Genomic DNA, 21,341 nt, shown 5'->3' with positions numbered 1-21,341 from the left:
TTACTTGGAATTCAAAGATATAATGAGGGTTAGCATTAAAGTCAGTAAGAAATTATTACATGAAAAACACTCTAGTATGTAGAGGGCAGGAACTCTGAAAAGGTGTACTTAAATCTAGATCAGCATGGTGCTTATAGTTAAGTACCTACTCAATGTGTTCTCTGGTGATGTAATGTGTGCTCGTGCTCAGTGTGGTGTAGTGATGTAATCGTACTGAAGTATTTAAGGTCTGGGACAACTGGGAACATTCTCTCAGCCACAGCCACAAGAGAAGACACCAGACTCAGACTCCATCTTTTACCAGCCACGTGGCAGCTCTCCCGCCTCCTTCATTCCTCCACTAAGCCCAAGGACTCGGGCTGATCCCAAGGTCCTCCAGAGAGCTAGTCAGGACTTTACAATAGTGGATACTGGAAATATGAAAAATAAAAACAGAAAAATACCAGCCTTCAAGGATCTTACATTAAATTAGAAGTAGGCCAAAATTACAGACAAGTAAATATAAGGCATTTCAGGAAGGATTAAAAACTGGAGGAGGAGGTAGAATCCCACATATAGTGATACCCAAGTTAATTCTTGAAGGAGGCTAGAGATTTTAAGGCATAGCTCTAGAATGATAATAGATCACAGACAAGTAGCCTATAAAAAGGTGAAACAGAACAACAGTTTCCAGCAACTTGACTTAAGCAAGCCAGTTTTGCTAGAAATGCCAGGTTGAAGGAGTTTGTAATCCATCCTTGAGGCAATAATATGGAATCACTAAAGAGTTCTAAGCAGGACCTGGCCTGACCCAGATCTCAATAATATTAATTTGATAGCTATGTAGGAAATAGTTTGCAGGGAAGAAAGCAGGTAGGCCAGCCAAGAGGTTACTGCAATTATCAAGGCAAGGGACTGGTAATAGAAAACAAGGAAATGAATGTGAGTGACGTTGTTCAGGTAGAATAAACAAAACTTCGGAATGATTTTGATAATGGCAGGAGAGAAGTTGAAAGAGAAGAGAAAGTAAAAAATGAGTCAGTGGCTTCAATCCTGAATGACTTGAAGACTAGTAGTGCTCTCAATACAAAATAGAAAGATATAGAGATGAAGCACATAGGAAAAGGGTGAAGATGAGTTCTCTTCTGGATGTTTTTTTTTGACTGCTTCAGTCATGCCACGATCCCATTTGGGTTTTCTTGGTAAAGCTACCAGATGGTTTGCTACTTCCTTCTCCAACTAATTTTATACGTGAGAAAATGGAAGCAATCAAGGTTAAATGACTTGCCCAGGGTCATCCAGTTAAGTGTCTGAGGCCACCTTGAACTCAAGAAGATTCTTTCTGACTTTAGGTTTGGAACTCTTTTCGCTGAAGCATCCAATAGCCCTTGGACATGTTGAATATTAAAAAGCAGGAGGAATTCTAACTCAAAGAAACTCAAGAGAAACACAAAATGATTTTAAAAGGAAAAAAAAACGCCCTTCTACTATATTTGTACAAATTCAGTTAATCAAATTTAAAATTGAATTTCATTTGTTTAATTATATCTTTACCCACAGATTGCATACATTACAATAATAAACACTGTTGTTAATTATTAGATAAGCTTATACTTCTTATAATCATAGTAGGTACTAGGGGAAAAATCCTAAGCCAAATACCTTGATTCAGATGTGTAGCTTCTAGGATCTGAATCCCATTCACGGAGCATTGAGATCCATTCAGTGGTATTAAAGTTACTGTTCCATTGACATTTTCAAAGACACAGTGCTCACTTTCCAAATCCAGGCCATGAAGAACTATATTATGAAATAAATCAATAAATAATGAAGAAGATGCTCTCTTTCATATCAGCTCTTCTCTTTTGTCTTTCCTATATGGATTTATGATACCTTCTTCGATCTTATAAATCTCTTTGAGATCTACAAATGTGCTGTATAAAATGTTAATGAGTATGATACAAAGTGCAGGAGACTGGGAGGCATACCCAGATTCAAATCCTAATTTTGACCCCTAACTAGTTGTGCAAGTCTGGGTCCATCCCTGCTCCCGTCTGGGCTTCAGTTTCATAATCTGCACAAAATGAAAATGGGTTAGAGATTAATCTTTAAGATGTCACCCAGGTTTATGATTCTAAAGTATATAAAAAATTTAAGTTAAAGGATATTCAAAGTAATGTTACAAATATCTAGGAATTTTGTAGTACACTTCAAAATATAAAAGATAGCCACAGATTAATGTATAAACTAAGTGTAAGAACTCTGATTTAGGAAAATAATCATTTCAAAAATGATCACTTTTTATTTTTGGAACTAAAACACTCCTATAATTAATTTTTTTCTTCTACTATATTTTTTGTCATTTTGATGATTTTTCACTGCCACAGAAGGAGATAGAAATGCCTATATAATCAGCTACCAAGATGGAGGCAAGAAAAGAGCCAAGCTGGCAAAAAAGCAACTTCAATTTTGATATCTTGGAAGCAAGATTCCAAGGGTAACTCAGGCTCATGTTTGGGATGTCTAAGAAATGTTATGGCACCATTCTAAAGAACTCTAAGGAAAGCAGACTCAAGACATATTTAAGGGTCCCAGTAGCATGTGTCAAAGGACTCTTTTCTCAGAGAATGATCCAAAAAGGATGAGAATAAGAGGGATCTATTCTGAATGAGTGAACTAATTAACCTTATGATAGGAAAAAAAAAAAAAACCCTGTTTTTTATATCTATCAAAAAACAAGTGTTTGCATCATTTTTGTGGCATTTATGGACAATTTCTTAAGACCTTCCACTAAAGCCCTCCTTTAATATTTTACTGGAATGAGGCTCTAAACCTAAGTTCTATACCTAGAGATCAATGAAATCGTAGTTCTGGCTGGCTATGATATGCTTTTGCCAAGAGGTTTGGCAATAGATAGTTTCTATTGTCTAAACTTGTCCATGTGAAAACTGATAAGGTTCATCACCTGAGGATGGATGCCTAAGTGTGTTAGTTATTGTTGTGTTGGAATGATCAGTCACAAAGACTAAGACAAAAAAATGGTTATCATCTGCATTGGTATACTCAAAATACAAATATTTGGGTTTGGGGGGAAGAGGGATTACTGACATATGAATGATCACTCTATGCACTGGAGGTTTTCATGGCCTTTAACTTTGCTCTTAGGATGTTATTATTTAGTTTCTCTAGAACTGAAAATTACAAATTATTGTAAGTATGAGGCAACTAGGTGGCTCAATGAATAAAGCACTGGGACTGAAGTCAAGAAGATAAGAATTCAAATCCCCACTCATTTAGCTTTGTGACCTGGAGCAAGTCACTTAATCTCTACTTATCTAGGTTTCTTTAAATATAAAATGGCTAATAATAGGGCCTGACTCTAGGGTTGTTGTGAGGATCAAATATTTGTAAACCACTTAGTACAGGGCTAGGCATATAACAGGTGCTATATAAATCCTAACTATCATTATTGTCCTCACTGCTGCTGGTGTAGTTCTTACTATTATATCTTCCTGACTCCTTTCAAATTGAAGTTAAAAACACACATATAATACATCTAATATATCTGTGTTTCAGGGAGTGAGTACAAGTTTGCTCATTTATTTGAATTAGAACTGCTCTCCATGATTTAATTTTAAAGCTTCAAAATAACAAAATGTAATAGCAGTTTATTTACTTATACCAGATAATTCAGATTAATCAATCAAAGCTCATTCATTGCTTACATATTAAATAATATAGCTAAAAGGAATGATGTGCCACAGCTTTCTTACCAATATCTTGTTCTGTTGAAGCATCTTCTCTGCCAACATATGTTTGACCCTCCTAGGAAGAAAACACATATTTTTATCAGGAAAAATAATATTTAGGAATTTTTTAATATCCTATTTTGTCTAAGGTCAATGACTACTATCAGCTTCGCATGTTACTGTCAGAAGGAACACAGAAAGCTACTAAAAAAAAAATTAAGTCTTAACAAATAAATGATATCTATAGCAGGCAAAGTTCTAATCACTCCTTTCACTAAAATCAATGAGAGAGGAGATAAAATTTGAGTTTAGAAGAGAGAATTTGAAAATAAAATCTGAATTTCTGGTCAAGGGCTTAAAATACAGGCAAGATAAATTCTTGATCAAAAAGGGAACATATCTAACAATGTGTTAACTCTTATTTGGAACTTTGCGAATCTAATCAATAGTCTAAGGTGAAAAGGGAAGATTTGGGGGAACACTGGAAAATTTTCTATTTATGTCTATCAAGCTAGAAACCATAAAAACCTCTGTAATGCTAAAAAAAAAAAAAAAGACCAGTTATAAAACATATACAAATTAAAAGAAAGGATTCAATTTTTTACACACAGATGGGGAAAGAACAATTAAAAAACAAAGTGAACTACAGATCTTAATGTAAGAAGTCAAATTTGCCCTCCCAAGTTTTCAGTGAGTTGAGGTTGGATGACATCCATGATTAGAATTTAACTTGGGAAGGAAATAACTTAGTCAAAAGAAAGAGGATTAAACCAAAAAAAGAAAGGGAAGGCAATAATCATAACCACAACAACTAGCATTTCTTTAGTACCACAAGGTTTGCAAAGTGCCACATAAATATTACCTAAATTAATGCTAACAACAGCCCTGGGAGATAGGTACTATTATTCACATTTTACAAATGGGGAAACTAAAGAGATAAAAATTAAGTGACATGCCCAGAATCACACATCTAGTAAGGGTAGGAGACTGGATTTGAACTCAGGTCTTCCTGATCCCAGGCTCAACAATCTATTCACTGTGCCACACTGTAAAAACATCCTGGAGCAAGAAGAGGGAAGCATGGTGGACAGTATTTGGGTAACAATCAAGAAAAGTAAAAAATATTTAGAGTATATTACTAAAAAATCACAAACTAAGTAGAGAGGTAATAAATAGGACAGAGGTATAGACACACAAAAAACTGGAATTTGGAACTAAGGAATAAATTTCAAAAGAAAAAAATAAAAATATATACAATCAGAATAGGGTTGCATGCTCCCTCAGTATGTGAAATCCTGTGATTTGTGGGTCATATTCAGGTTTTGTACTAGTGATCTCCAAGCACTAAACCTGCTCTGCTACTGTGCCTTGAAATGAAGTATAGCTTTTAGTTTCAGATCTGACAAATCTGTTCTTTTCTCTGCTCCAGCTATGTCTTGACTAGTCAGAGAAAGACTTAACTGTTTTGCCTGTTCAACCCATACCCCTCTCCAATATTTAAAACTCAGCCACTCAATTCTTCCTTTTGGCACCAAGAACACCCAGATGTGTAAGGCAGAAAAGTAAGCAGAGGTAGGTTTTTAGCCTCTTCTAAAAGTCTAATGGAAAGGGAATGAGCCAAGTTCCTTTTCACTTTTAACTCTTAAAATCCTTAGTCCCCTTCTAAGGCTCAGCTCAGAGGTCAGCTCATTCCAGATAACCCGGATAACTGATTGTTCTGTCCCCATCTCCCAGAGTTACTCAGTACCTATTTTGTCTTTTTAACTTCTGTCCATGTGGTATGTCACCACTCCTCCTCTACCCTCGTAAGCTACTAGATAAAGAGCTGTGCTTTTTTCTCTCTTTAACTTTGAGGGATAGTAGGCACTTAACAAATGCCCACTGAATTGAACAGTGCCTGGGAAGCTAAAATAATCTGATAAGAGTTCCCCTCCCTCTGCCTCCAAAAAAGCATGGTGACTTATAATTTCTTGATTTCCCTTTGCAATAATTTTATCCTTCAAAAAATGATGGGAAACTTGACAAAAATATACATTTCAATTTAGAATTTGAGATAAATTAGAAAAGGAAGGTGGTGGAGGCAGGAATGATCTGGCCAAAGGGCAGATATTAAGATATTAAAATGAAACTCTGCAACTAACAATTTAAAAAAAAACCCAGAGGAAAAAAGCAGAGGAAGATTTATTTTCAGTCAAGTGACCCAATTTAGGATTGTTTTTAGCAAGAATACTGCAGTGATTTGCCATTTCCTTCTCCATCTCATTTTACAGATGAAGAAACTGAAACAAACTGGGTTAAGTAACTTGCCCAGGGTCACATAGCTTTTAATTATCTGAAAGTGAATTTGAACTCAGGAGGTTGAGTTTTTCTGACTCCAGATCCTGAACTCCATCCAAAGGGTAAGAATAGTGTTGGGCGTGCTGAGGTTCTAAATGTGTTAAGACAGGTAAAAAACGAACAAACAAAATCAAAATAACTTCTTTTAATTATACAGAAGAAAAAGAATTTAAAAAAAAAAAAATCAGGGAGTCTCCTGATCAATCAATCAGCATTTGTCAAGTCCCGTCTATGTACAGAGCAGATGTAGAGTATAATATCAATAATTCTTAGCTGAGAAGATGAGCTGAACACTTCTTGTTTTGCTTTGTCTAACAGGGAAAAGGCAGTTTAGAATAGAATGAAGAGAACAAAAATGACTATTGAGGGTATTGACATCCAAGATAAGCACCTGTCCTCTAACAAGTTCAAATATGAACTATATACTTAGATACTGAAAAGAACTGTCAGGTGAGCTTATTGATCCCTGCCCCGCCTACTAACACCCAGCCATTAATGATGGTGATTGAAAAATCTTAAAAGAACTACAAAGGATATCACAGTATTGTAAGAATAGAAAATGTAATGATTTTCAAAAAAGGAAGAGAATGGAGTCTGAAAACCATAGCTTTAATGCGATTCACAAGACAGTGAACTCTAAAATAAAGCATTAATAATATCAAATAAAGAGCATAATAGCAAGTTTTATTTTGTATTTTGCACACTTATAAGCTTGGTTAATTAGAGGAATGCTGTAAGTATAGTTTGCCAGGATTTTAGCATAGCAATTTTAGTAAAATCTCCAAATGATATATTATTTAAATGGATAACTGAAGAGGTATAGGCTAAATCATATATAATTAGTGGACTTAGAATTGGTTGAGTAAATGGACCAAAATAAAGTCATTCATGATTAGATGGCAGCTTGAGGAAAATTCTTTGAGGACTGCTTCAAGGATCCATGTTGTTTAATATTGGGATCAGGAACTTGGATAAAATAAGAGATAAAATTCTTGTCAATTTTAAATGTTATTCAATAAATAATCATTAGGTTTTAATGAAGATCAAGGTACTATGAGATGTTTTATAGACAGTCAAAAAATGAAAATTCTTAATCTCAAAGAACTAACTTTCCACTGAGATATAACTAATATGGAAGTCAATAAAAGGGAATTTCAAGATGGAAGTATTGACATCTGTGCTGTGCCCTGAAGGAAGAAGGAGATTCTGAGAGGTCAAGATAATAGAAGGGCCTGCTTACAAGACATGAGGGTCATTTCTGTAAAGGTATAGGGTCAGGAAAGAGAATACTTTTCAGGAGAAAAAACTAGACCAACTTAAGTGAAAGAGAATTAAAGGAGATAAATAATATAAAAGAAGGACAAAAATACAGGCAAGGACCCCTTTGTGGAGAGTTTTAAATATCAGGCTAAGAGCCAAGTCACTTTTCTTTTTGGACTGCATCCTTAGAAGTAAAAAGGAACTATTAAAGATTCTTGAAAAGGGGATAACATTGCCATCTTTGTTTTAGAAATAATAATTTGACAACTAGATGAAGGATATATAACAAAAAGGAGACGACTAGAGGTAAATTTGATCACCCAGACAAAAGGCATTGAACCCCTGAATGAGAGTAAGGGGTTATACGTAGAGAGAAGGACATGGATGCAAAAGATGTTGTGGAGTTAGAATCGACAAAACTTGGAAATGTACTAGATGATAACAACAAACCAAAGAATTAACATTAAGAACTCATGAAGATCCTGATGAAGATCCAATGTTCTTGGGTAAAATCTGCTCAGATGGAGCTTCATAGAATCTCTAGGAATTTTATAAATGAAAAGTTTTATATTAGAATTCAACTCTTTAAGTACAAGATGAGGAACATGGGGCCAGGCAAAAGTGCTTCTGAATAGGAACTGAAGACTTTGCCTTACAAGCTGAACATGAGTTCCCAGGGACCTGGGCAGCAGAAAATGATCTGAAGTATACTAAGAGAGATTATAGAGGGTGGAAGCCAAATGGCTGAGAAAAGGCAGTCAGTCACTTGCCTGAGCTCTCCAGAAACTCCACCTTTAAATAATGCCAAAAAAAAAAAAAAAAAAAAAACCAATTCCTAGGGCAGCAGGAAGGGGCAAAACAATCTTTTAGCCAAAGACAACTTAAAAGGGTGTCCAGCTCAGGCTAGGCCAGCACAGACCCAGGCTTAGGAGCAGCAGTGGCGGCAGCTATGTCCAGAGTGCTCAGCCCACAGACCGAAAGGAGGGAAGCTGTCCACAGATGACAAGCGTCTCTTTGCTGGTGTAGAAGGAGGACTCTGGTTTTGTCCATACTCAAAGTCACAGTGCTGAGAAACTGTCACAGGAGGAGCACTAACTTTGGAAGACTGAGTCCCTAGGACCATCTCTGGAAACACTTGGACAAAACCCTTGAAGCTTAGGACAAAGTCATCTTCACCCTGGAAGAAGACTCCAATATAACAAGGAGCTAAAATTCAAGAAATGGGCTGGAAAAATTAACAAATAATCAAAAACAAAAAAACAAAAACGGCTATAGAAAGTTCCTATTATGACAAGGAAAATCAAGAAAATAACAAAATCAAAGCTCCTAGTGGCGAAGTTGTAATCTGATTGGACCATTCTGTAGAGAAATTTGGAACTATGCCTAAGGGGCTGTAAAACCATGTATAGACCCCCTGACCTAGCACTACCACTACTACATCTGTATACCAAAAGAGATAAAATCAAAAAGGAAAAGGATCTATATGTACAAAAATATCGATAGCCGTTCTCTTCTTATGGCAAACTGGAAACTAAGGCGATGCCCATCATTCTGATAAAATACCATATGGATCCTGGAGTCTCTTCCAATTCTAGACCTTTTCACATTTCATGGATGCTGATCTATACAGTGAGTAGGCATCAAAAGTGATTAAGCATTGCAACAGAGAAAGCCTCAGTTATAAGCTAGTTCAGACATATAGGAAGAGGGCCTTCTGGGTATACATACGTTTACTTACATAGGTAGTCACATGTAAACACATGTAAAAATGTATTATTTTACCATGTCACCTTAAGGGCATAAGGAGAGATTAGATAGGGAGATAAATAGGGTTGTTATCTAAGAAAGTGACACTGAAATAAACCAGAAAGCTGTAGAGGACAAATAACTTCTAGAGTGAGAATAAGAATGCAACTTCATTTAATTCAAAATGAACTAAGAATAAACTAGTCACGACTTACTGGGTTAGTAGTCAATAAAACACAGCTTTGACTCAGACCGGACATGTACAAGGCCATGCAAATTTCAATTAAAAACAATTAAGATAAACCTTCCAAAATGGAGGTCTGAATAATTTCCTTCAAGGATTAGAGTTTAAATCTCACCTACAATACCTTTTAATTTTTTATTTACACTATATATTGCTTATTTGTACATAGTTATTTGCAGATTGTCTCCCTCATTAGATTGTGTGCTTCTCCAAAACAGGGACCGTCTTTTATCTTTTGTTGTGTATCTACTACTTAGTATAGTGCCTATCACACAGTTAGGCCACCTCAATGGGATATGAGAGGAACAGAAAAGGAGAGATATCTTTAAATAACACAAAATAGAAAGAGAAAGTGGCCTAAAAAGAACAATAGCATGTATATAGTGTGTTAACAATTGTCAAACATTTCACATATGGTACTCCATCTGATATAATTATTAACAGGGCAAAGGGCAAGGGATTTGGATTCAAGCTATGCATGAACACAGACAAGTTTATTCCCAATAGCTTAATGTTGTAGACACTCCATAAAGTTCTGAGGTAACTCCAGTTTTTACTGTCTGCCACAATATGAAACTGGGTTCAGATGGTAACATATTAGAAGCACTGTTTGTCCATCTGTTACCTCTTGCTCACATCCTTATCTAATTATACATTTCTCAAACAATATCTTTTACAGTACTTGAGCATAGGCTAATAATGGGAAATACATTGTATCTAATTTGTATCCATTTATACATACTCCCACTGTCCTTAACATCACCTCCAATTTTGATGCCTTGGAAATAAATAGTAGAGTGTTTCTAGTAAAGAAATGGGTTGTTGCACCAAGGTGCAACTCAGATTACTAAAAGCTTCATGCCTTGAGCATGAAGTCTAGTCTGCTTTTCTTCCTCCTATTCAATTCTGGGCCTCTCTAATTACCTCTAATTTGCATACCAAATATAAGATGTTCCCAAAGTCTTATTGCATTATTAGCTTGAGACAGCAGAAGACTTTTGAGACAGAGAGGATTCTGGAAAGATGTCAGAATAAGGCAGGAAATTATCTGGCTCTCCTAAATTCTCTCACACACAAAAACCACTTTAATGCAAACTGAATGGCAGATATAATTAAAAGTTGAGGTAAAATAGTTGTCCAACCAAGACAGGGAGGATATATTAGGAAATAGCCAACCTCCCGGGCTAATGGTTTGGGCTCGTTGAAGAGCATATACCACCAGACAGGGCAGAGGGTGAATTAAAGCTTGCAACTGCTTTGGAGGGGCAGTCAGGAACAAGCACCTCTGCAGCGACAGTGTCACCAGGAGCCAGGTTCGTGGCTCAGAGGCAAAGGTATGATGACTTTTAGGCCCCTAGGCAGAGCTCAGAAAACAAAGCAGCCATCTAGGCCTCCCCCGCTATCTCAGGACTAGAGTCTGACTTTAACACAAAGCTGACAAGAAAAAAGGCACTAAGATAATAACAATAACAGCATGAAGAGCAGAAGAGAAAAAATCCCACCATAGATAACCACTATTATGATAGAAAAGATCTGGGTTCACAATCCAAGACAGTGAAGTTCCGCCCCAAAGAACAAAGTAAAATGATCCCCATTCAAAAAATTTTTGGAAAAGCTTCAGAAGGACTTTGAAAACAAAAGAATTGGAGAATACATCAGGGAGAGACAATATAAGAATAGCTGGACTATCTTAAAGTTATGATCAAAAACAGCCTCGCTACTATACTTGAAGAGATTATTAAGGAAAATTGCCCCAAAGTTTTAAAATAAGAGGGTAATAGAGAAACAGGAAAAAAAACTCTACAAATCTGCACCTGAAAGAGATGCTAAAATGAAAATGCACAGCAACATCATAGCTAAGTTTGAAGCTCCTGAGTCAAGGAGAAAACACTACATGCAAATAGGAAAAAAAAATTTAAATAGAAAAAAAATTTTTAAATACTGTGGAGCGACAGTGAGGATAACACAAGATTTAGCAGCTTCTACATTAAAACACCAAAGGTCATGAAACAATAAGTTCTGAGGAGCAAAGAAGCTGAGCTTGCAAGCAAGAATAACTTACCCAGCAAAACTGTGTGTTCTCCTGATTGGAGGGGGTTGGAGAGTGGAGGTGGAAGAAAGGAAATGGATATACAATAAACTAAATGACTTCCAGGCATTTGTGAAGAAAAGACCTGAATTAAATGGAAAATTGTTCAAGATAAACATAAGAAGTTTAAATACTAGGGCATCTAGGTAGTTCAGTGGATGGATCACCAGCCCTGAAATCAGAAGGATCTGAGTTCAAATCTGATCTAACACACTTAAGACTTCCTAGCTGTGTGACCCTGAGCAAGTCACTTATCCTCAGTTGTCTCACAAAAAAAAAAAAAAAAAAAAAAAAAAAAAAGTTTAAATATTAAAAAACCAATTATAAAAGAATATGGTTTAAATTTTTACTTATCATATGAGAAAACAGTTTCTGTAAATTCTAATAATCTCTACAATAGTATGAGGAGCTTTAAAGGAAGATTGGGGTTGAATTGGATATGATGGGAGGAATCTAAAAAAACAAAATTTGATGGCAAAAGATAAAATGGAGCAATTATCTCATATAGATGAGACATGAATAGAAGAACTGTTATAGTAGAGGCAGGAGGGGAAAGAGGGCTGGTAATGCTAGAACTTTATTTTCAGCAGAACTAGGTAAAAGAGGGAATAACATACATTTAAAAATATTTAAAAGACATCTTAGTTTACAAAGTAATAGGATAACAAGGGGAAAAAAGAAGGGGGGACACTTAGAAGGGTATACAGAGAAATACAGAATTAATCATTTTAACCATAAATGTAAATGGGGTAAACTCCCCCATAAAGCAGAAGGAGTTAGCAGACTGGATTAAAAGCCAGAATCCTACAATATGTTGTTTACAGGAAACATATTTGAAGAAGGGCAATACATACAGAATAAAGGTAAAAGGTTGGAGCAGAATCTACTATGCTTCAGGTGAAGTAAAAAAAAAAAAAAATTGCAGGGGTAGCCACCCTGATCTCAGATCAAACAAAAGCAAATATTGGTCGAATTAAAAGAGATAAGGAAATATCAATACTAAATTATATATGCATCAAGTGGTAGAACACCTAAATTCCCAAAGGAGAAGTTAAAAGAGCTGCAAGAAGAAATAGACAGCAAAATTATAATAGCAGGAGATCTCAACCTTGCAATATCAGAACTAGATAAATCAAACCACAAAATAAATAAGAAGTTAAAGAGATAAATAGAACACTAGAAAAGTTAGGTATGATACATCTTTGGAGAAAACTAAATGGAGACAGAAAGGAGTACACTTTCTTCTTGGCAGTTCATGGAATGTATACAAAATTGACCATATATTAGGATGTAAAGACCTCAAATTCAAATGCAGAAAGGCAGAAATAGTAAATGCATCCTTTTCAGATCATGATGCAATAAAAATTACATCCAATAAAAAGCCAGAGGAAAATAGACTAAAAAGTAATTGGAAAGTAAATAATTTCATCCTAAAGAATGAATGGGTAAAACAGCAAATCATAGACACAATTAATAATTTCACCCAAGAGAATGACAACAATAAGACAGCATACCAAAATGTGTGGAATGTAGCCAGAGCAGTAACAAGGGGAAATTTTATATCTCTAGAAGCCTATTTGCATAAAATAGAGAAAGAGAAAATCAATGAATTAGGCTTGCAACTAAAAAAGCTGGAAAAAGACCAAATTTAAAACGCCCAATCAAAGACTAAACTTGAAATTCTAAAAATAAAAGGAGAAATTAATAAAATTGAAAGTAAAAAAAAAACTATTGAATAAATAAAACTAAGAATTGATTCTATGAAAAAACCAACAAAATAGATAAACCCTTGGTAAATTTGATTAGAAAAAGAAAAGAGGAAAATTAAATTGTTAAGTCTTAAAATGAAAAGGGAGAACTTTCCATTAATGAAGAGGAAATTAGAGTAATAGTTAGGAGCTACTTTGCCCAACTTTATGCCGATAAATTTGATAACTTAAATGAAATGGATGAATATCTTCAAAAATATAGTTTGCCCAGATTAATAGAGGAAGAAGTAAATTGGTTAATTAGTCCCATTTTAAAAAAAAGAAATAGAACAAACTATTAATCAACTCCCTAATGACCAGATTGATTTACATGTGAATTCTACCAAACATTTAAAGAACAATTAACTCCAATGCTATATAAACTATTTGAAAAAATAGGGAATGAAGGAGCCCTACCAAATTCCTTTTATAACATAGACATGATACTGATAGCTAAACCAGGTAGGAAAAAAACAGAAAAAGAAAATTATAGACCAATCTCCCCAATGAACATTGATGCAAAAAGATTAAATAAAATACTAGCAAAAAGTTTACAGAAAATCATAGCCAGGATAATATACCATGACCAAGTAGGATTTATACCAGGAATGCAGGGCTGGTTCAATATTAGGAAAACTATTAACATAATTGACTATATCAATAACCAAATTAACAAAAAACATATGATCATATTAATAGATGCAGATAACATCCGACACCCATTCCTATTAAAAATACTAGAGAGTATAGGAATAAATGGACTTTTCCTTAAAATAGTCAGGACCATCTATTTAAAACAATCAGTAAGCATCATATGTAATGGGGATAAACTGGAACCATTCCCATTAAATCAGGAGTGAAACAAGGTTGCCCACTATCACCATTAGTATTCAATATTGTGTTAGAAATGCTAGCTTCAATTTTAGCAAAGTAGCTGGCTACAAAATAAATCCCCATAAATGCTCAGCATTTTTATACATCACCAACAAAACCCAACAGCAAGAGATACAAAGAGAAATTCCATTCAGAATAACTGTTGATACCATAAAATATTTGGGAATCTATCTACCAAAGGAAAGTCAGGAATTATATGAGCAAAATTATAAAAAAGTCTCCACACAAATAAAGTCAGAATTAAATAATTGGAAAAATATTAAGTGCTCTTGGATCGGCCGAGCGAACATAATAAAGATGACAATACTCCCTAAACTAATCTATTTATTTAGTGCTATACCAATCAGACTTCCAAGAAAATATTTTAATGATCTAGAAAAAATAACAACAAAATTCATATGGAACAATAAAAAGTCGAGAATCTCAAGGGAATTAATGAAAAAAAAAAATCAAATGAAGGTGGCCTAGCTGTACCTGATCTAAAATTATATTATAAAACAGCAGTCACCAAAACCATTTGGTATTCGCTAAGAAATAGATTAGTGGATCAGTGGAAAAGGTTAGGTTCACAAGACAGAATAGTCAACTATAGCAATCTAGTGTTTGACAAACCCAAAGCCCCTAACTTCTGGGAAAAGAATTCATTATTTGATAAAAACTGCTGGGATAATTGGAAATTAGTATGGCAGAAATTAGGCATGGACCCACACTTAACACCATATACCAAGATAAGATCAAAATGGGTCCATGATCTAGGCATAAAGAACGAGATTATAAATAAATTAGAGGAACATAGAATAGTTTATCTCTCAGACTTGTGGAGGAGAAAGAAATTTGTGCCCAAAGATGAACTAGAGACCATTACTGATCACAAAATAGAAAATTTTGATTACATCAAATTAAAAAGCCTTTGTACAAACAAAACTAATGCAAACAAGATTAGAAGGGAAGCAACAAACTGGGAAAACATCTTCACAGTTAAAGGTTCTGATAAAGGCCTCATTTCCAAAATATATAGAGAACTGACTCAAATTTATAAGAAATCAAGCCATTCTCCAATTGATAAATGGTCAAAGGATATGAACAGACAATTTTCAGAGGATGAAATTGAAACTATTACCACTCATATGAAAGAGTATTCCAAATCATTATTGATCAGAGAAATGCAAATTAAGACAACTCTGAGATACCACTATACACCTGTCAGATTGGCTAAGATGACAGGAAAAAATAATGATGAATGTTGGAGGGGATGTGGGAAAACTGGGACACTGATGCATTGTTGGTGGAGTTGTGAACGAATCCAACCATTCTGGAGAGCAATCTGGAATTATGCCCAAAAAATTATCAAATTGTGCATACCCTTTGATCCAGCAGTGTTTCTATTGGGCTTATATCCCAAAGAAATACTAAAGAAGGGAAAGGGACCTGTATGTGCCAAAATGTTTGTAGCAGCCCTATTTGTAGTGGCTAGAAACTGGAAAATGAATGGATGCCCATCAATTGGAGAATGGCTGGGTAAATTGTGGTATATGAATGTTATGGAATATTATTGTTCTGTAAGGAATGACCAGCAGGATGAATACAGAGAGGACTGGCGAGACTTTCATGAACTGATGCTAAGTGAAATGAGCAGAACCAGGAGATCATTATACACTTCGACAACGATATTGTATGAGGACATATTTTGATGGAAGTGGATTTCTTTCACAAAGAGACCTAACTGAGTTTCAATTGATAAATGACGGACAAAAGCAGCTACACCCAAAGAAAGAACGCTGGGAAACGAATGTGAACTATCTGCATTTTGTTTTTCTTCCCAGGTTATTTATACCTTCTGAATCCAATTCTCCCTATGCAACAAGAGAACTGTTCGGTTCTGCAAACATATATTGTATCTAGGATATACTGCAACATATCCAATATATAAAGGACTGCTTGCCATCTAGGGGAGGGGGTGGAGGGAGGGAGGGGAAAAAAATTGGAACAGAAACGAGTGCAAAGGATAATGTTGTAAAAAAAAAAAAAATTACCCTGGCATGGATTCTGTCAATATAAAGTAATTATTAAATAAAAATTAAAAAAAAAAAAGAAAAGAAATGCTAGCTTCGGCAATAAGAGATAAAAAAAGAGATGAAAGCAATTAGACTAGGTAATGAAATCAAATTATCACTCTTTGCAGATGATATGATGATATACTTAGAGAACCCCAGAGATTCTACTAAAAAGCTATTAGAAATAATCCACAACTTTAGCTAAGTTTCAAGATATAAAAAAAATTCACATAAATCATCAGCATTTTTATACATCACTAACAAAATCCAACAGCAAGAGATACAAAGAGAAATTCCATTCAAAATAACTGTCAATAGCAAAAAATATTTGGGAATCTATCTGCCACAGGAAAGTCAGGAATTATATGAGCCAAACCACAAAACATTTTCCACACAATAAAATCAGATCTAAACAACTGGAAAAATATTAAGTGCTCTTGGATAGGACAACTGAATATAATAAAGATGATAATACTACCTAAATTAATCTATTTATTTAGTGCTATACCAATCAGACTCCCAAAAAACTATTTTAATGACCTAGGAAAAAATAAGAACAAAACTCATCTGGAAGAACAAAAGGTCAAGCATTTCAAGGGAACTAATAAAAAAAAAAAAATCAAATGAAGGTGTCCTAGCTATACCTGATTTAACACTACATTATAAAGCAGCGGTCACCAAAACCATTTGATATTGATTAAGACATAGACTAGTTGATCAATGGAATAGATTAGGTTCACAAATAGTCAATAACTATAGCAAACTAGTGTTTGACAAACCGAAGACCCCAACTTTTGGGATAAGAATGCCCTATTTTGTAATGTTCTTTGATTCAGTTTTCTTGGGGTCTCTGGGAGCAGCCTTCTTTTCAGTTCAGCAATCGCCACAATAGTAGCCAGGGGTTAAAGTCCAAATCCTTTATTATCTCTTTGCATATGCTGGGCAGCTTTCTGGAGATCCTTTCTGTCTGGCCTTGGTCTTCGGGGGGGAAGTGCAGGAGGCCAGATCAGCCACCATTAAGATCGAAGATCAAATTGAAATTTTCCCTTTAGTTGTGAGAGCTTAAGTTCCTTCATCCAATCTTTTGTCTTCTCTACCTCTGGAAGCTTCTCCTCTGTGGTTCTCAGTCCCTGCTTATATGTTCCACACTGAGTATAAACCAATCATTATATCACTAGGAAACCATTATATGTTGTAAGATTAAATCAATCATACTGAACCATGCTAAACTAGATAACTATTGTCTCATCAATTCCACTGACTTAACTCTTTGTTTCAAGTTTAGAGTTCTAGCCCATAACATCTCCTGCTTTCTTTTGTTTTAGAACATAGGTGGTCATGTCCTCCCTGACTTCTCAAGGAAGTGAGAACCCCCCAAAAAAGGAGATAATCACACCTTCTCTGACTGCTCAAAAAAAGAGGTAAATATACCATAAAAGGAGGTGATCATGCTCTTCCTGACATCTCAGGAAGGGAGATGAAAACACCAAAGGAAATGGGAAATCAAACCAGATTAGTGGGTTTCTGAAGGGTCTCATTTGAAACAGGCATACATAATGTCAACATGGGAGGTATTACACATGATTACAGAAATTACATAAGCACATAGTAATACAGGCTACTAGTGATGTGACAAATAACATGAATCAACATGAGGAATTATACATGTCCATAAGTCCTAGAAATAGTCCAAAGGGAATCCATTGTCCATTACTTCATGTGTGTAATCCAATGATTCCTACAAGTTTTGAAATCCCGCAATAGACTCATCAAAAATTTTTCATCTCAGGGAATCCAATGATTTCTGCAGATTTTGCAGTTCTGTATCAGTCTTATCATGTCTCAGGGAATCCAATGGTTCCTTCTGGTTTTAAAGTTCTATAACAGTCTCATTATCAGCCATGCTCTTTCAGTGTCAGATGTTTTTTCGATCTCCTTTGCTTTGAGGTTTTTCTCGATTTCTGTCAATCTCCAGGTGCTCATTGGCACCCATCTGATTCCTTCTCCATCTGTAGGAATATAAGCAAACCCTCTACCCCAAGCAGTTAATCAATCTGGTTCCTTACACTCACCACTTTCTATCCACATCACCTAGCAATTACATTGGAGCTGCTTGCACTGAACACTGCCCTTCTGTTGGGTTAAAAAGCCTGTATTCTCCCCAACTGTAATCCCTTCCTCCCATCTGATTGCTTTTTGGCTGATTGATCATGTAATCCCTTTCTTCTATAACATTGCTTCTCTGCTAATTGATCATATCAGAGTCCTGAACTTCTAAAGACTCTCTGGGTATAACCTTGGCTGCCATCATGTCCCACTTGTCTTTTGTATGATATCTTGGAGCTGGGCTCCACCTCTCATTTCCCTGGGTCAAACTACATTCTGAGGCCCAGGGGAAGCCTTGGTTGCATTTTGGACTAGGGTTTTAGGTATGCTTCTCTTACTCTATTTCTTTGCCTACATTGAGCTCTCAGATGCCCTATTTTTCCACACTGAAAGCATCAATGAGTTTCTCTAGAAATCCCTTGCCAAGAGGGACCCTGTCTTCCTATATTTTGTATATAATAAGCAATTGTACCCACTGTGGCATAGCGTCTTATGATGTCCTCTAAAGGAGCATCTTTGTGCAATCACCATGTAATTCTTCTGCAAACCTCATTGGCATTTTCCTTAAACAGTAGTCTGATCATTATTTCTGTAGCTGCATTTTCACCAATAGTCCATATGACAGCTGTTTGCAAATGTCCCACAAAATCATCAAAAGGTTCATTGGGACCTTGCTCTATTTTTGTGAAGGCTTCCCCTCCATCTTTCCCTGGGAGAGAACCTCAAGCTATGATTGCAGCAGCAGCAATTTGCTCATATGCTGCTATAGGGTAAGTAATCTGTGCTAAAGCATCTGCATACTGACCTTTACCTTCTAGTTAGTCAAAGGTGATTTTTATATTAACTCCACTTTGACTATTTCGTTGGGCTTGTATCCTACAGAGCTCATTATACTCCAAAAGCCACAACAAATTTTGTCCAGGTTCTAAGCATGTCTTTGCTATGGATTTCCAATCACTAGGGGTTAGAATTTCATAAGCCAAATTCTCTAATATCATCTTAACATAAGATGATGTAGCCCCATAAAGAACCAACCCTTTTTCAAATCTTTAATTTTTTTTCCAAATCAAAAGGAGTGTATCTTCTGCTTTGCTGACCTGAAGAGTCAAACTCTTCAATCAGAGAGTATGCACTTATTAAATCAGATATATCCTGTTCTTTTTTAGCCTTAATCAGTGCCTTTTGTAATTTTGTCATAGGCTGCTTCATAGGTGGTGCTGATTGTGTCACTGTCTCTCCTTCTCCTCCTTCTCCCTCCAACCATTAAAGGTTAATTAAGGGAGGCAGGTCAGGGGTTGGAGAATGCCCTAATGGCTCCTGTTGTGAAGCACCACACTTAGAATTGTACGTAACTCCATTCTTATCTGATTCTTCATCCTTTTCACCTAGTTTGTATCCTCTCTCTCCTGCTCTTTCTTCTTTTTCTTTATTCTATAACTTATATGATTTCCTAAAACTAGTTGTATTAAGTTATATGTATAAAGTGATTCTTTAGAAATTGAGTCAGATCCCTTATCATTGTAATATTCACATAGTTGCTCTCCTACTGATTTCCACTCATCTGGATCTAATTCTTTTTCCTTGGAGAACCAAGGAACCAAGGAGATATGTACTGTTACTGCTCCCAAGTGATAATCAAACCTTATAAGTTTAACCAAGCTTTCAACAAATTTTGCTTATGGTGGAGAAATTTGTTTTCTGTAGTGTGTTACTGTAGTGTTTTGGGCTTATATCCCAAAGAGATATTAAAGAAGGGAAAGGGATCTGTGTGTGGCAAAATGTTTGTGGCAGCCCTTTTCATAGTGGCTAAAAACCTGGAAATTGAATGGATGCCCTCAATTGGAGAATATGAATATTATGGAATATTATTGTTGTGTAAGAAATAACTAGCAGGATGAAACAGAGAGGTTTAGAGAGACTTAAATGAACTGATGCTGAGTGAAATGAGCAGAACCAGGAGATCATTATACACTTCAACAACAATACTATATGAGGATAATTTCTGATGGAAGTGGCTATCTTCAACAATGAGAGGATCCAAATCAGTTCTAATTGATTGGTAATGAACAGAACCAAATACACCCAGTGATAGAACACTGGAAAATGAGTGTGGACCACAACACAGCATTTACACTCTTTCTATTATTGTTTGCTTGAATATTTTCACCTTCTTCCTAAATCTGATTTTTCTTGTGTAGCAAGACAACTGTATAAATATGTATACATATATTGGATTTAATATATTTAACATGTATGGGACTACCTGCCATCTAGAGGAGGGGGAGGTGGAGGGTAAGAGAGGAAAAGTTGGAACAGAAGTTTTTGCAAGGGTCACTGTTGGAAATGCATATGTTTTGTCAATAAAAAGCTATAATAATAATAATGGTATACAGATTAAGAAATAGGAGGATAAGGGGAATAGCTAAACAAATTGTGGTATATGATTGTGATGGAGTACTACTGTGCTATAAAAAAATAAGCTGATTTGATTTTAGAAACTCATGGAAATATTTGCATAAAATAATGAAAAGTGAAATGAGGAGAACCAAGAGAACAGTGTATACAGTAAGCAGTATTGTTCAAAGAATTATTTTGAACAACTAAGCTGTTCTGTGTATTTTAAATACTCAAACAAACTAAAAAGTACCTGTAGAGGAAGGTCCTATCCATCTCTAAAGAAAGAACTGATAAATAGAAGTATGTACAGCAAGGTTTTAAATATAATTGTGAATCTGTGTCAAATGGTGGCTTTCTCTAATGCAGGATAGGAAGTGAAGGAGGGAGAGAGTTCAAATCTTAAAATGTAACCAAAAATATAAATTAAATTAAATTTTTTAAAAATGAGATGGGAGGTGGGAGTGGGGGGGCTGGGGGAGGAGAGAGATCTTTGGGACATACTACATATGTACTGATAGACTAACTCAATGGATTAACCCAATACTGGCACATTCACCAAAAGACACTTAACAGTTTGGTTGATTGAATTATTGTTTACACCAATCCATATCAGTAGTCTGAACAATAACCAATTTTCTTAACATTTATTTTCATTTTTCCAATTGTAAGGTTGATCACTTTTGAATAATTTTTGGATCTCAGTAGGGATAACCTATAATGCTCTAAGGTTTGATGTAA

General features: G+C 35.4%; 1 protein-coding gene across 2 annotated transcripts in view; it reads right to left on the bottom strand.

The window, feature by feature from the left end:
• Positions 1-21,341, bottom strand: part of KIF16B (kinesin family member 16B) — a 341,764-nt gene that overhangs the window by 166,465 nt on the left and 153,958 nt on the right. For both annotated transcript variants that reach the window (XM_051975895.1, XM_051975896.1), the window contains exons 14-15: positions 3,753-3,804; positions 1,642-1,779 (exon numbers count right to left, since the gene is read on the bottom strand). In XM_051975895.1, coding sequence (XP_051831855.1) covers positions 1,642-1,779; positions 3,753-3,804 — 190 coding nt within the window. The remainder of the gene's footprint in view (positions 1-1,641; positions 1,780-3,752; positions 3,805-21,341) is intronic.

The sequence above is a fragment of the Antechinus flavipes genome, chromosome 2 (genome assembly GCF_016432865.1).
Source record: "Antechinus flavipes isolate AdamAnt ecotype Samford, QLD, Australia chromosome 2, AdamAnt_v2, whole genome shotgun sequence".
Lineage (NCBI taxonomy): Eukaryota > Metazoa > Chordata > Mammalia > Dasyuromorphia > Dasyuridae > Antechinus > Antechinus flavipes.
The sequence above is the reverse complement of the archived record's forward strand: the minus strand, read 5'-3'. Positions and strand labels throughout refer to the sequence as shown.